The sequence below is a fragment of the Erinaceus europaeus genome, chromosome 2 (genome assembly GCF_950295315.1).
Source record: "Erinaceus europaeus chromosome 2, mEriEur2.1, whole genome shotgun sequence".
Lineage (NCBI taxonomy): Eukaryota > Metazoa > Chordata > Mammalia > Eulipotyphla > Erinaceidae > Erinaceus > Erinaceus europaeus.
The window spans coordinates 48,929,426-48,946,906 of NC_080163.1; the positions used below are offsets into that span (position 1 = coordinate 48,929,426).

The window sequence follows — 17,481 nt, forward strand, 5'->3', positions numbered from 1 at the left end:
GTAAACAGCTATATAAATTTATAATCAATCTCTGTAGCTTTCACAACACAGTAAGATAGACAGCCATAACTTTCTTTAAATAACTTAGTCATACTTGGGGAAATATTGGATTGTGTGACTGATGTGCACAAATATGAAGAAGAGGAGACTGTATAGTTGAGAGAATTCAACTATTAGTCACACTCATAAATTTTAATTACATAAATACATATACAACAACTGTGTGTACTAGAGAGCACAAACAACCTCTCTTCTATCAAAAGTCACAGAATGCCCATTTTCCTTCTAATGCCATGATTATTAAATGATTGCTTTGTATAAAACTAGTCTTTTTAAAATATAAATCTGATCATGTTTCTCCCTGTATATTTCTTTTTTTTTTTTTTTTCCTTCCAGGGTTATTGCTGGACTGGGTGCCTGCACCATGAATCTACCGCTCCTGAGGCCATTTTTTTTTTCCCCTTTTTGTTGCCCTAGTTGTTGCAGCCTCTTTGCGGTTATTATTGTCATTGTTGACGTTGCTTTGTTGTTGGATAGGACAGAGAGAAATGGAGAGAGGAGGGGAAGACAGAGAGAGAGGGGAGACAAAGATAGACACCTGCAGACCTGCTTCACCGTCCATGAAGCAACTCCTCTGCAGGTGGGGAGCCGGGGGCTCGAACCGGGATCCTTACGCCGGTCCCTGCGCTTTGCGCCACATGCGCTTAACCCACTGCGCCACCGCCTGACTCCCCTCTCTCTGTATATTTCATCTAATTCCTATTTACACTCTGATTTACAATTCAATGTTTCTTCTTCTAGGAAGTTTTCCTTGACTGTCAGAACAGAATAGACGACTGTCTGCTTCTATGGCTCTATTTACCTTTTTCTGTGCCATACCATTTGTGATTAACTCCGAAATCTGTAAACTCTTTAAATACAGACAATGTTCTATTTATTTTATGTCTTAGTTCTGCCTTGTTGGTGAATACTTGCTGAAAGTGTGATTATCACAATTACTGACAATACATGGGTTATTAGGATAACATGGTAGAGCCTACCATGTTCATGAAACTTGAAATTTTAACTGAAACAGAATAACTGTTTTCAGAAAAAGATTTAAAAGTAAAATTATATGAATACTAATTAATAACTGGTTAAACAAACAAGGCCATGAACCTAAACTAGTGGGCAAGGGAGATAGATAGCATAGTTGTTAGACTAACGACTTTCATGCCTGAGGCTGAGAGATCCCAGATTCAACCCATAGGAAGATAATAACCCAGTGTAGAGTAGTGTTCTGGTAAGGAGAAGGAAAAAAAAAAAGGAGTCGGGCGGTAGTGCAGCAGGTTAAGCGCACATGGCGCAAAAGTGCAGGGACCAGGGTAAAGATTCTGGTTCAAGCCCCCAGCTCCCCACCTGTAAGGGAGTCGCTTCACAGGTGGTGAAGCAGGTCTGCAGGTGTCTTTCTCTCCCCCTCTCTCCATTTCTCTCTGTCCTATCCAACAAGGGCAACAAAAGGAAATAAATATTAGAAGAAAAAAACTATATATAATAAGCTAGTTTCAGGTTTCATTAATAGAAAAAAAGCTAACAAGCCTATCCCCAGAGATCTCTAGTAAAGATATATATTCCTAAGTAAAAGGTTAAAGCTTTTAAAAAATATATGACTGGAAAATAGACATGTTAACATATCTGACATAGAAGCGCTTCAAACCCTAAAGAATAGTTCTGAGGCTGGATGAAGAAATAAAGATAAAGGTAATGTTGTTTCAAGCTGAATTTTATCACTACATAAATTTAGTATATTGAATACAGTGTCAGTGGTGTAAGAACTAGTGAATATTGATGAAAAATTCTACTTTACTGTACAGAATATAAAATTATGCTAATAATGCTTATAATATATGTTATAATGACTAAATTAATTCACCAGCTTACAGTATAACTTATTTATGAGAGAGAACCTGTACATCACACTCTACCATATGCTGTACTAGGGACTGAACATGGTTACTCATACATACAAGTCTGATTACTTGTATTTTAAAAACTAAAATAACAAAATTCACTGCAGGTATTCATACTACCTTCCAGGTTCATTCCAGCTTGAAGACATTTTCGGTAGCGGCAGGCTGGGCAGTTTTTTCTTCGAATTTTATCAATGATGCAATCATTCCTTCCAGCACAAAGATAATTGTGCTGTCCTATATGGAAAACAAAGGCATTGTTAAAATTTTACAGGTCTTAAAGGACAGATTGTGTTTGTTTTGAGTGGAACACAGCCAAGGCCCAAAGGGCATTAAGGAAGGTACAGTGTACTTGAGTATATTGTCATCACAAAGCTGAGAGGTCTACTTAAAAACAGTCTCTTTTTTTCTTATTCTGTTAGACAAAGATTTTTAAAAACTTCACTGCAGTATATAAAAAACTTATGAAATCATAGTGCATATAACATGTTCCATCTAGTACATTTGTAGAAACTAAACACTGCTGTCATGTAGTCAGGAAGAACGGCACCTCAAAAATCATTCTTGCCTCTTCTAGCCACCAGATATCAAGGGTAAGCTCTTTCTTGATAAGTCATGCTGTTTCTTCTTTTAACAGTAACAAAAGATGCCCACAAGCACACCATTAATGTGACAGAAGATAACAGAAAGCAGAAACTAATTTCAAAACACTGTGAATGTCCTCAAGGAAAGATTACTTACATCAAGATTATGCTCTTTAAGCATTTTAAAATGTGCTCATCTTCTCAATTCTGAATGAAGTTGTTAGGTAAGAAAGAGCATTTAATTTTGAATGTTAAGGTTACCAGTAACTAGTTAGTAAGCTGAATCACAAACTTGGCAAACCAAGTGAAGTATTGAGATTTGATTATTACTTCACATGCTTCCAGATTCTATGAATTTATGAACTCACAACTGATCCCAAATACTAATTTAAAGACCATTGCTACCTAAAATCTTCTGGCATCCATATTAAACAACATGCTAAAACTCAGAATGGCAGTTTACACCCAGCAAAAATTTTCAATGAAGAATTGAAAAGGCTAAAAGTTTCCCTTACTAGTCACCCCATGCACATTCTTTTTCTCAAAAGGACCCAGTTATTAAAGAAAGTTATCTGAAGGTCTGTTTGTTGGCCTGGCAAAATCAAATAGGATATTCCTACATGCCACTACCATATTTTGATAGATATACGAGATAACTAAGTGTGTACACCTTACATAAGAGAGGACTGTTTTCATAAGACTTCAGGTATATCCTTTCTCAATAGTAGGTCATATTTAAAGAGAAGAGTCATAATCACTAATTCATTAGGCTAAATATACCTAGTTATGATTTGTGGGATAAGATCTGTTTTTTTTTTCTACCAGAGTACTGCTCAGCTCTGGCTTATGGTGGTACAGGGGATTGAACCTGGGACTTTGGAGCCTCAGACATGAGAGTCTCCTTGCATAACCATTATGCTATGGGATAAGTTTTTTTTTTTTTTTTTTGCCTCCAGGGTTATTGCTGGGGCTCAGTGCCTGCACCATGAATCCACTGCTCCTGAAGGCCATCTTTTCTGCCTTTTGTTGCCCCTGTTGTGGTTATTACTATTGTTGTTTGTTGTTGGATAGGACAGAGAGAAGGGGAGAGAAAGACAGACACCTGCAGCTCTGCTTCACCACCTGTGAAGTGACTCCCCTGCTGGTGGGGAGTCCAGGGCTTGAACCAGGATCCCTATGCCGGTTCTTGTGCCACGTGTGGTTAACCCACTGCGCTACTGCCCATCTCTGGGGTAAGTTCTTTTATGCAGGGGGTCAGGTGGTTGTACAGCCAGCTGAGTGCACATTTTACAGTGCTCAAGGACTTAGGTTCAAATTCCTGATTCTGCCTGTAGTGAGGGAGCTTTTCTAGCGGTAAAGCAGTTCTGTAGGTCATTCACTCTCTCCTCCATCTTTTACTGGATGAAAATAAAGTATATTTACTCATTCCTAGTGTGGTAAATGACAGTTCTCTTTAAACATTAGTTTTGGTTAGATAACTATCAGGCTCAGTGTGAAAAATAAGCCACAGAGTTGGCCAATGGTGTACAATTCAGCTTTGTTCCAGAGTTGTTCTTCTATGCCAAATGTCTGTACCAGCTGTTTCTAATTCCTTTATGTATTGTGTAAGTTTCCTAGCTTCTTCACTTGAACATAAAATGGAAGTGCTGTCCTAATCTATCTTATATAAAGTAGGAACAACAGATAGATAAATATAAACACTTAAATGTTTTTATACTATTAAGAATATACTTAAATCACTGTAATTACTAGAAGAGGTACTATATATATATACATATGTGTGTGTATATATAAAACAAAAAAATTCAGTGTTTCATATGATACCCAGTCAAAATAGCAGAATGCACATGTTGAGCTAGTAGTAATTTACTTCTACCGAAATGGGAATAGATAGAAAATTCCTCAAGATAGTGGAGTCCAAAGAAAATTCTTATCTATATTCCCAGTGGGGGAGAATTAACAGGAGGAAGAGGATAAGAGAGCACTGAACTCCAGCTCCATCAGGACCCGGGAATGAGGAGGAACATATGGGTGTAGTAATAGGGTCATAAGTGGCTTGGGGGGTAAGAGAGGACTGGACCTGGAAGAAAAAGGGGCAATTATGTACAAATCTAGACTGATAATTGTAGAGATGATAGTTAACCATGTCTGCAATCTTAGGAAAACTATGGTGGCTTGCAATGGAAGGATTCAGAACCCTGTGGAATTATACCCCTGTTGACATCTAATTTTGTAAATCACTATTAAATCACAAATAATAATAATAATAAAAGAAGAAAGTTATCTTGCTGGAAGGTTCTTAGCAACAGTGCCTATTACACTGTAACCATTCCATAAAGTGTTAACTATTGAATTCCCTTTCCTCTAAATATTATAAACTCTTATATTATAAATTATAATATTGTTATAATACTATAACAGTATTATAAACTCTTCCTAGTGACAACAGAACAAACCCACTTATCATGTACTTCTCAGGGATTCAGTATGGCATTGAGTTGAAAACTCTGATTTGTTGACAGCTATGTTTGAATCCTAGTTCTGCCTCTTAAAACTCAAGTTCCTAGTCTATCAAATATGGTCCATAATAGCATCCAAGAGTCATCAAGAACTGCTAATTAAATGACATTACATACATAATATTGATACTTGGTACACTAAAGGCAGTTGATGCCTGTCTCCATTGTGCTTGACCAATAAAGATTACAAACATTTTTATATCTTTAGTTATTGGATAGAGACAAGTAAAAAATCAAGAGAGAAGGGGGTGATGGAGAGAGATACCTGCAACACTGGGTGCTTCACCACTAGTGAAGCTTTCCCCCTTCAGTTGGGGACTGGGGGCTTGAACCTGGGTCCTTGTGCTTTGTAACCTGTGTGCTCAACCAGGAGTGCCACTGCCCAGCCCCCTTTTTATTTTCTTTATAAATTCTGATTAGGGGAAGAAGAGCTACTGCAAGTTAGGTTATCAAAAGATTTCAGACTTTTAGAGGTAGAAGGGACCTTGGACAACATTAAAATCTTAAAGGGAGGAACAAAAAAGACACCTTATTTACTAACACTCCACATTTAAACCTCCTCTCATTAATTATGTAATACAGCTACTATATTTCTGAATATTTGAAACAATATCACTAACAGTCAATGAATACTTACCTAAAGACAAATCAGTAATTTTGTTCTAGAAGTGAATTTATTTCAGGTATTGTGGCTTGTAGTGGTAGTGTATTTTAGCTTTTTTGTTTGTTTGTTTTTAATTTGTTCTGTCTTTTATCAGTTCAAATTGCACTAAATGCATTTATGTAGCGCATATACAAATTCTCTAATATCAGGGCCTGCCCTCCTCCTCCTAGTTGTATTATGTTTGGCCAGAATAACACATACTTGGCTACTTGTAGGCAAGTGAGTAACCCTGTTCTAGGGAATAATTATAATTAAAATGAAGGATAATCAGATGATTTTGGCACAGAGTCTCAAACAATGGATGTTGGGAAAATTGGGTTGAAATGTACAGACAAATGAAACTGGATAAAAAACAGACATTATACCAGAATACCTCACAATCTATACTTTGGAGATGTCTTCAAAGACTCAAGACTAACAGCAAGGGAAACAAAAATAAACCAATAGGACTACATCAGCTTCTGCAAAGGCATCAGCAGAAAAACACACTATATGAGTGGGAGATCTTTATACATTATATCAGATAAAGGGCTAGTAACCAAAATTATATGATGATGAGCTTACTAACCTGAGCAAAAAACCCAAATAACCTCATTAAAATGTGGCCTGGGTATGGACAGAATCTCCACCAAAGAACAGAACTAGATGACCAACAGACATGTGAAAAAGTGCTCAATACCACTAAATATTAGAGAAATACAAATAAAAACAATGAAATAGCACATTGTACTTGTGAGAATGTTATACATTATGACAGAAAAAATGTTGGGGGAAAAGGAGCCCTTCTACATGTCATGTGAGAATGCAAATCGATTCAGCCATTATGGAAAACAGTTTGTGGAGACTGCTCATAACACTAGAAATAGATTTACCTTATGACCCAGCAGTTTCTCCTGGGGATTTTAGACCAAAGAAAGACAAACACCTATCCAGAGACATCTCTGTACACATATTCCTAGCAGCACAAATTTGGAAGTGACCCAGATGTCCAACTACAGATGAGTGACTAAGAAAACATATATATATATACAAAAAAAAAAAACCACAAAGGAATACTACTATGTTGATTAACAATGATTAAATCATCTCCTTGCCTCATCTTGGATGGAACTTGAAGGAATCATGTTGAGTGAAGTAAGCCAAAAAGAAAGGGAGGAATACTGGGTGATCTCAGTCATAGGCAGTAGTTGAGTGTTACTAAACTATTCAAAGTCAGGATCCCTGTGCTGTATGTAGAGTACTAAAAGTTAATTTTACCGCTAACAAATTAATTAAGAAATAACTCACCTCGGAAGAGACCCAGGTTTGACCACTGGCTCCATGGCACTGGGGAGGGGAAAAATCTTTAGTGCTATGTTATCTCCCTTTTATCTGAAAAAGTCAGTACCCCTTCCAAAAAAAAAAAAAAAAAAAACTGAATCAGAATAGACCTAGTATTGCCAAAACAATCTTGAGAAAAAAGAACAAAACTGGAGGCATCACACTCCCAGATCTCAAATTTTATTATAGGCCATTATCATCAAAACTGCTTGGTACTGGAACGTAAATAGACACACTGACCAGTGGAATAGAATTGAGTGCCCAGAAGTAAGCCCCCCACACCTATGGACATCTAAACTTCGACAAAGGTGCCCAGACTATCAAATGGGTTGAAACATGCAGAAGAATGAAACTGAATCACTTTATTTCACCAAATACAAAAGTAAATTCCAAGTGGATCAAGGACTTGGATTTAGACCAAAAACTATCAGATACTTAGAGGAAAATATTGTCAGAACTCTTGTCCACATAAATTTTAAAGACATGTTCAATGAAATGAATCCAATTACAAATAAGACTAAGGCAAGCATAAACCTCTGGGACTACATCAAATTAAAAAGCTTCTGCACAGCTTAAAAAAAACTACTACCCAAACCAAGAGACTCCTCACTGAACGGGAGAAGATCTTTACATGCCATATATCAGACAAGAGGTTAATAACCAGAATATATAAAGAACTTGCAAATCTCAACAAGAAAACAAATAACCCCATCCAAAAATGGGGAGGAGGACATGCACAGAATATTCACCACAGAAGAAATCCAATAGACTGAGAAACACATGAAAGAATGCTCCAAGTCTCTGATTGTCAGAGAAATGCAAATAAAGACAACAATGAGATACCACTTCACTCCTGTGAGAATGCCAGACATCAGAAAGGTAACAGAAGCAAATGCTGGAGAGGTTGGGGGGTCAAAAGAACTTTCCTGCACTGCTGGTGGGAATGTCAGTTGGTCCAACCTCTGTGGAGAACAGTGTGGAGAACTCTCAGAAGGCTAGAAATGGACCTACCCTATGATCCTGCAATTCCTCTCCTGGGGCTATATCTTAAGGAACCTAAAACACCCATCCAAAAAGATCTGTGTACACATATGGTCTTAGCAGCACAATTTGTAATAGCCAAAACCTGGAAGCAACACAGGTGTCCAATAACAGATGAGTGGCTGAGCAAGTTGTGATATATATACACATATATATATACACATATACACACACAATGGAATACCACTCAGCTATAAAAAATGGTAACTTCACCATTTTCAGCTGATTTAGGATGGAGCTTGAAAATATCATGCTAAGTGAAATAAGTCAGAAACAGAAGGATGAATATGGGATGCTCTCACTCTCAGGCAGAAGTTGAAAAACAAGATCAGAGGAGAAAACACAAGTAGAACCTGAACTGGAATTGGCATATTGCACCAAAGTAAAAGACTCTGGGGTGGGTCGGGGGAGAATACAGATCCAAGAAGGATGACAGAGGACCTAGTGGGGGTTGTATTGTTATATGGAAAACTGGGATATGTTGTGAATGTACAAGCTATTGTATTTACTGTTGAATGTAAACATTAATTCCCCAATAAAGAAAATTTTTAAATATCAGTGAAAAATTCACCAATTTACAAGTGTGACTCTTTGTATTTCCAAAGCTGTTAACTCACAGAGGATGGAGCAGTAGTAGGGAGACCCTATATTGACATCAGGCACACTGGCCTGGTAACTCAGGATATAGTCTTCCCTCCTCCACTAAGATATATAAACAGAAATCAAACACCTTAGGAATAGCACCTCCTGCTGACACAATACACAGACAGCAGTGATAGAAAACTCTACCAGACACAGATTTAGAAAAATTGAGAGATACAGTTCATAAAATTCATTATGAAATCACTAAAGTTATTATGGAAGAACTTAGTGAATATCAGCAAGTACAGGAAAAAAAAAAACCAAGTACAGGAAAAAAAAAAACCTCCAACGAGAACTACAAAGTCTAAAGGACACTTGGAATGCATTTCAGGGTGAGGTTAAAAGGCCTTGGAAGTAGACTTAGTCAGGTGGAAGACAGAATATCAACACTGGAAGACACAACCACCACACTCTGAATTAAAAACTTTTGGAGAAGAAAGGTTTAGGAAAATGAAGCACTTCTCTGTGAAATAGCAGACTCCATCAAAAAGGTGAACATCAGAGTTACTGGGATCCTTGAGGAAGAGAAGAGTCTAGAACATATTCAAAAATTTTAGCAGAAATTTTTCCATACTTGAGCAATGTTCAAAATATAGAAATCTGGGGCCAGGTGGTGGCGTACCTGGTTGAGTGCACATCCAACAGGGGGAAAGCTTTACCAGTGGTGAAGCAGGGCTGCAGTGTCTCTCTCTCTCCCCTGTCACCCACTTTTTTCTCCATTTATGGCTATCTCTATAATAAAGATTTAAAAAAATACAGAAATCCAAGAATACAAACCTAAATTTTTGAATCCAAAATAACACACATTAAGATACATCATTGTAAAACTATTCAAACCATGGACTAGGAAGAACTATTGCTACCTGCCAGGAAGAGGAAGAAAGTCATATACAAGGGCAGAACCAATGGCCTTTCATCAGATTCTCATCACAGTCACTAAAGGCAAGGAGGGAGTGGAATATAGTCCTAAGTACAAAGACCCGAGTTTGAGGCCCTGTTCCTCACTTGCAGTGAGGACACTTCTTGAGTGAAGCAGGTCTGCAGGTGTCTTTTCTCTTACTTGCTTCCCTCTCAGCTTTCTCTGTGTTATATTGAATAAAATGGAAAAACTAAATCAAATCAAAACACCCCTTCCTTGGGGCTGGATTAATAATAGTACAATGGTCATGAAAAAGATTTTCATGTCTGAGGCTGTAAGGTTCCTGATTCATTCTAGCACCATCATAAGCCAGAGTGGAGTAATGCTCTGGTTGGGGTATCTTTCATTAAAAAAATAAAGTAAAAAAAAAAAATCCCTTCAACTTACACTTTATTCTAGTTTGGCTTATGCTGCTTTTAAAAACCTCTTCCCAATGAAGGACCTAGGAATTACCATCCTCTCTCTCACTTTACTGACTTCTGGACATAATTAGAATTTGCTCATAATAGAAACAATAATAATGTAATAGGAAATTGGTCTTCAAAAATAGCAACCAAATAGAGGAAAAATAAACTCTTCAAAACACACACTACCTTCCACTGCTCTTTTGAAGAATACTTTACAGCTCCCACAAGTTAGGACTCCATAATGACAGCCTGAAGCTTCATCAGAACACACAAGGCAGAGTTTGGGAGGTGGTCCAGTTGCTGCTGAGGAGTTGGATGGAGGAGAGCTTACATCTGGTCTCATTCCAGGGCTGAAGAAGAAAAAGAGCAGTGTTATAACTGTCACAACCATCAAAGGAATATCCAACTATAGTCCTCTTTACAGTCTCACTTTTCTGTGGACATTTTCACATTGTACTCTGGCTTCATATACTAATAGACATCATATTTATATATATTTAAAGTTTTATTCCTTATATAAAATTAAGATATTTTTTCAAAAGTATCCACTAAACATAATGGTAAAAAGTATGGTTCACTTGGAGATTATAGTATTTAGTTGCTAAGCATCTCCTTATATATTTATAATCACATGTATTGGTGTCTTTACATACATGACATTCACCATTTATAAATGTATGATTGTTGACTTTGTTAAATGGATAGTTATGAACTGCCATCATAAGATACATACATAGTCCTCTGCACTTAAATGATGCTTCCTACCCTTTTAACTGTTTAAGACAGTGTTATTTTTTTTTGTACAATTATCTTTCTAAATACGATCAAGTCTGATTAAGAAGATGTAGGTAGAGCCAAAACTATTTTTATAGGGATTACAGGTACGTACTTAAACTTAGTAGGGCACATACCTCACCATGTGTGGGGGGCCCGTGTGTGAGCCATAGCACCACATAGTGGTGGAATAGTGTGGTGTCTCTTTTCTGTTTCTCCTATATATCCCTCTAAAAATGATGATTGAGGGCCTGGGAGATAATTCAGCTTTTACCTTGTGCAAGGATGTGCATTTGAGCCCCCAGCCACCAATGGAAGCACCACACGAAGTGATAGTTTCATGATCAGTGATGTAGTGTTGTGGTGTCTTTTTCTCTCCCCCTCTACCTCTTACTCTCTATCTGGAGGAGAAATAAAAATAAAAAGCCCAATGGGAGTGGCTTGAAAACACAAGGCACAAAGTGTCAGTGATGTCCTTTCAGAAAAAAAAAGTGAATGAACAAACTGGTCACAGGAGGCTGCTGAACACTGTTGTTATCATGCATACAGGAGATCCCAGTGCAAGAAAAAAAAGTGAGGTTTTTTTTTAGACTTTTAAAATTTATTTCTACATTCTTATTCATAATATCATCCTATTCTATAGTCTCCATGTCTGGTTTATTGTAAGAGTGGGAAAAGCACTAGGTTTTCAATGGTAAGGATCATCCTGCACTTTTTGTTTAATAAAGATGTGCCCTAGCGAAAAATATATGGAAAACAGTAATCTACTAGATCTAATTTTTTATTTCCTGATTTCTTATCACAGTCTGCAAATGTAGATTTTAAAATTGAATATTCTTAATTTGCTGTTCTAAACTCCAAAAAAAGTTGAATTATACACAGAGAGTACAACTTTTACTTATATCCACCAATTTTTCTTTTCCTTTTCTATTGCCACCATAGTTATCACCAGGGCTCTGTACCTATACTATGAATTCACTGCTTCTGGTGGCCATTTTTTTCCTTTTATGTTGGCAGAAAAATTAGCTACACATTGCTTAAGAATAGATGATATATTAAAAAATATTTTTGCAGAGCTGCAGAGTCATGCACATGCGATCTTACCATTCTTAGACTGACTTTTTCAGTCTGACACAGAGAGAGGAAGAGTTAGTACAGCACTGGAGTTTCCTTTGGAGTCGTGGTAATTCCATTTGGTGTCAGGGCTCAAACAAGGTAGGTGCTCTACCTGGTGAGTTCTTTATTTTTAGTATTTGTTTTATTCCCTTTTGTTGCCCTTGTTGTTTTATTGTTGTAGTTATTATTGTTGTCATTGTCGTTGTTGGACAGGACAGAGAGAAATGGAGAGAGGAGGGGAAGACAGAGAGGGGGAGAGAAAGATAGACACCTACAGACCTGCTTCACCGCTTGTGAAGCGACTCCCCTGCAGGTGGGGAGCCAGGGCTTGAATGTGAGTTAGTTCTTTAGCCCTATCATGCTAACTGAAGAACTTAAACTACTATGTAACTAAAAGAGTTTCTAACTTCTTGATTAAAATTAGAGACTTCCTTTTCCTTCTTTGATTTTATGTTCCTACAAAACATGGATGGAAGTGACACTGATTTTAGAAACAATTTTGTTATTTATGACCTATGCAAAAAAGTTTATAAGCATAGCTCTCTCAAGTTTTCCTGACTTTTTAAAAATTATCTAGAAGAGATGACATTTAGGAATAAACTTAGATCAGATGATAGATGTCCCTCTGTCATCCTTTACTACTATGTGTCTTTATTTTAGTAAGAGTACTAAATATTAATTGCAAACATGCTTAATTCACAGTGCAAACTAAAAGACTATTTTGACTTTAAACATGGTTAGATGTTTTATTTATTAAGTAGTATCTATGGCCATTCTATGTAAGGAATAGAAAGTAATGGTTAATTATAGAATTACTATTTATTTCATAAATGTTACATTAGGTAATTAACAACCCCAAAGCTCTCTTTAAATGCATCAAATAGAATAGGACAACATGATTTATTCAGGTGAAGGAATTTTTTTTTTTTTTTATTGCCTGATGATTTCCAAAAGCTTCTTGCTGGATTCCTTAGGTTTTTCCATGTATACTATCATGTCATCTACAAATAAGGAGACTTTGACTTCTTCTCTTCCAATCTGTATGCCTTTAATTCCTTGCTCCTGCCTGATTGCTATGGCAAGAACTTCCAACACTATGTTGAATAGTAATGGTGATAGTGGGCAACCCTGTCTAGTACCTGATCTGAGGGGAAATGCTTCCAGTTTTTCACCATTGAGTATTATGTTGGCTGTAGGTTTGCTATATATAGACTCCACTATCTTCAGGAATTTTCCATCTATTCCTATTTTTTGTAGTGTTTTGATCATAAAGGGATGTTGTATTTTGTCAAAGGCTTTCTCTGCATCTATTGATATGACCATGTGGTTTTTGGTCTTGCTATTGTTGATGTGGTGGATCACATTGATTGATTTACGTATATTAAACCAACCTTGCATGCCTGGGATAAACCCCACTTGGTCATGATGAACAATTTTTTTGATATACTGCTGTATCCGGTTGGCTAGAATTTTGTTCAATATTTTCGCATCTATGTTCATCAGAGATATTGGTCTGTAGTTTTCTTTTTTGGTTGTGTCCCTGTCTGCTTTTGGTATCAGAGTGATGTTGGCTTCATAGAAGCTGGCAGGGAGTATTCCAGTGTCTTCAATCTTCTGGAAGACTTTTAAAAGTAGAGGTATTAGTTCTTTTTTGAAAGTTTTATAGAATTCATTTGTAAAACCATCTGGTCCAGGACTTTTATTTTTGGGAAGATTTTTGATAACTGTTTCAATTTCATTAGCTGTGATGGGCCTGTTCATGTTATCCACTTCCTCTTTACTTAGTTTTGGAAGTTGGTAGGTCATTCATTTCTTCCAGGTTCTCTAGTTTGGTGGCATATAGTTGTTCATAGAAGCCTCGCATGATATGTTGAATTTCTGCAGTGTCTGTTGTGATTTCTCCTCTTTCATTTACTATCCAATTTATTTGGGTCTTCTCCCTTTTTTGTTTTGTGAGTCTGGCTAAAGGTTTGTCGATTTTGTTTACTCTTTCGAAGAACCAACATTTACTTTCATTGTTCTTTTGTATGGTTTTCTTATTCTCAATGTTATTTATTTCTGCCCTAACTTTAGTGATTTCTGTCCTTCTGGTTGCTTTAGGATTCCTTTGTTGTTCTTCTTCTAGGTCTTTAAGATGTGCAATCAGGCTGTTTATTTGTGCCTTTTCTTGTTTCCTAATGTGTGCTTGTATAGCTATGAACTTCCCTCTTAGGACTGCTTTAGCTGTGTCCCAAATATTTTGATAGTTTGTGTCTTCATTTTCATTGAATTCTCGAAACATTTTGATTTCTTCCTTGATTTCCTCTTTGACCCAGAAGTTGTTAAGAAGTGTACTGTTGAGCTTCCACATTTTGGCACTGTTACTGATCTTTTGTTGATTGTTAAGTGTTAGTTTAATTCCACTGTGGTCTGAGAAGATGCTTGGGATGATTTCAGTGCTCTTGAATAGGCTGATGCTGTCTTTGTGGCCTAACATATGGTCTATCCTTGAGAATGATCCATGTGGATTTGAGTAAAATGTGTACTCCAGTTTCTTGGGATGAATGACTCTGAAAATGTCCAATAGTTCTAGTTTATCTATCTCTTCATTTAGCTCCCTTATGTCTTTACTGATTTTCTGCCTGGATGATCTGTCAAGTTGAGATAGTGGGGTGTTGAAGTCCCCTACTATGATTGTGTTACTGTTAATATATTGCTGTAGCTCTTTCAGTAGAAGTTTGATGTATTTAGATGGCTTCTCATTGGGTGCATAGATATTAATAATTGTTAAGTCCTCTTGATTGACTGATCCTCGGAGCATTAAGTAGTGTCCATTCCTATCTTTTTTAATCTTAACTATTTTAAAGTCTATCATGTCAGATATGAGAATAGCTGTTCCTGCCCTTTTTTGTGGGCCATTGGCTTGTATGATAGTTTTCCATCCTTTCACTTTAAGTCTGTGTTTGTCTTGTTGCGTTAGGTGAGTTTCCTGTAGACAACATATTGTTGGGTTGTGTTTTCTGATCCATCTTCCTACTCTGTGTCTTTTAATAGGTGAATTCAGGCCATTGACATTTATTGATATCAAAGATTGAAGATATTTTAACGCCATTCTTGTAGAGTTTTAGAGTGTTTTGAGATATGTCATATTTGTGGTGGTCTGGTTGTTTATAGGAGACCTTTCAGAACTTCTTTCAGGGCAGGCTTGGTGATGGTTGCTTCCTTCAACTGTTGCTTGTCTGAGAAGGTTTTGATGCTTCCATCTAGTCTGAATGACAGTCTAGCAGGATATAGTATTCTTGGCTGAAAGCCTTTCTCATTGAGCACTCGATAGATATCTTGCCATTCTCTTCTGGCCTGTAGTGTTTGTATGGAGAAGTCTGCTGCTAATCTTATGGGTTTTCCTTTGTAGGTGACTCTTTGTTTTTCTCTTGCAGCCTTGAGGATTCTTTCTTTATCCTTATTCCTTTCCAATGTAAGTATGACATGTCTTGGTGTCTTTAGGTCTGGGTTAATTCTGTTTGGGACCCTCTGGGCTTCTTGAATCTTTATGTCTTTGGTGTTGTCTAGACTAGAGAAATTTTCAGCTATTATGGCCTGGAGAACGCTTTCTTCCTCCCCTTCTCTTTCTTCCTCTGGTAAGCCAATAATGCGTATATTGTTTCTTTTGAAGTCATCCCATAGGACTCTGTTGTTGTTTTCAGCATCTCTTAATCTCTTTTTGAGATCTCTTTCTTCTTTTTTAGTTGTCTCTAATTCATCCTCAATCTTGCTAATTCTGTCTTCAGCCTCATTGATTCTATTCTCTCTGCCCTCTACTGCTTTCTGGAGTTCATCTATTTTGTTGCCCTGCTCTGATACTGTTTTAGCTTGTTCAGCTAGTTGCCTTCTTAGCTCAGCGATTTCAGCTTTCAGCACTCTAATAACCATGAGATAATTAGAATTTTCTTCCATATTCTCATTTGTTGTTCCTGCATTTCTGATTACAATTTTTTCAAATTCTTTACTCACTCCTGTTATTATTTCCTTAGCTAATGTTTGGATGTTGAACTCGTTGTTTTGTGCTTCACCCTCTGGAGGACTTTTAGCTGGACTCTTGTCCTGGTTCGAGTCTCCAATATTTTTTCTTGTTGTTTTAACCATTTTATATAAGTTTTTTCAATCCCTGAGTTGGAGTTCAGTGATGTAAAGGCCTTTTTTTTTCCCCCTGTAGGCTATGGGAGCCTGAGGGCTTTTCAACTATCAATAGGCTTATTAGCTTAATCACTGACTCCTGACCAAGAGATAAAGCAGGGTGTGGCAGAGATAATCCAGTGGTTATGCAAAGAGACTTTCACAGCCCCTCAGCTATGCCACCGAGGTATAGATCTTCTCCTGAGTTTCCCGGTTAGATCTCTGTCCCCTGGTGTCCCTCCCTGTTGCTGCTCCAGATTCTGAGGGTAGTAGCAATGGAGACTCAGAGTTGCACTTGGTGAGTCTCTGGGGAGTCCTTTCCTCCCTTCAGCTGTCCCCTTGTTGGTGGAGCAGACTGGAGGTGGTGTCTCCACTGACAAACTGTTGAACTGTTAGCAGTTACTTAGTCTCTCCTTAGGCCCCTCTCTCCTCTCTGTCACCAGCCACGCGTGTTTGTACTCACGGGTGATTTACTGGGTTCCTGTGGTCATTCTAGTCCTGTCTTGTTTCGGTCCGGGTGGTCTCCGTTGGTATTCCTAGTTGATCCGGGAGAGGAGAGAAAGCAATCTGCTGCTCGTAGCTCCGCCTCCGGAAGTCCTGAAGGAATTTTTTAATATTCCCTTTTGTTGCCCTTTTGTTGCCCTTGTTGTTTTATTGTTTTAGCTATTATTGTTGTTATTGTTGTCATTGTTGTTGGCTAGGACAGAGAGAAATACAGAGAGGAGGGGAAGACAGAGAGGGGAAGAGAAAGATACCCGCAGAACTGCTTCACCACCTGTGAAGCGACTCCCCTGCAGGTGGGAAACCAGGTGCTCGAATCAGGATCCTTAAGCAGATCCTTGCACTTTGAGCCATGTGCGCTTAATCCGCTGCGCTACCGCCTGACTCCCTAGGTGAAAGAATTTTTAACCAACATTGGTATCAAATTAAGATTACTATAGCTTGCTAACCAACCATCCATCCCTGGTTCTGGGAATAGGCAGTCTAGTTTTATACTGTTCTCTAAACACTGTTAAGATGAACTTCTGGGTGGTTCTGTATCATAAGGCATGATTCTCTGCTAGATATGGGAGACTAGACTAAGGACATGTTGAAAACTTAAAAGGAAAAGCCACCTTTGATTAATGAAAGCTTATGACTAATGTAAAGGAGCAACTCACAGCCAGAATTTTATAAAGAAGTAAGGAGGTCTTGGAGTGACTCAGCAGAGCAATATGTTAAGGAAGCAAAAACCTCCTTGGCTTCTGCTCTGAAGATGCCCTTATTCCTGCTCATCCAACCTGTCATCTGACATCTATTTTTAGGAACCAACTAGTTGTTTGTATATTTAGTTGCTGGAAAATGAGTACATCTTGAAAGGTTAATTCTGTAATATTCCTTCAACTAACTACCTA

The 17,481-nt window shown here is 37.6% G+C and overlaps 1 protein-coding gene across 10 annotated transcripts in view; it reads right to left on the bottom strand.

The window, feature by feature from the left end:
- Nucleotides 1-17,481, bottom strand: part of NR3C1 (nuclear receptor subfamily 3 group C member 1) — a 111,552-nt gene that overhangs the window by 17,937 nt on the left and 76,134 nt on the right. For 8 of the 10 annotated variants that reach the window (XM_060180214.1, XM_060180221.1, XM_060180231.1 and 5 more), the window contains 2 exons: nucleotides 10,229-10,395; nucleotides 2,070-2,186 (listed from right to left, as the gene is read on the bottom strand). In XM_060180214.1, the coding sequence (XP_060036197.1) occupies nucleotides 2,070-2,186; nucleotides 10,229-10,395 (284 nt within the window). The remainder of the gene's footprint in view (nucleotides 1-2,069; nucleotides 2,187-10,228; nucleotides 10,396-17,481) is intronic. The other 2 variants (XM_060180217.1, XM_007519000.2) reach the window with 1 other exon arrangement.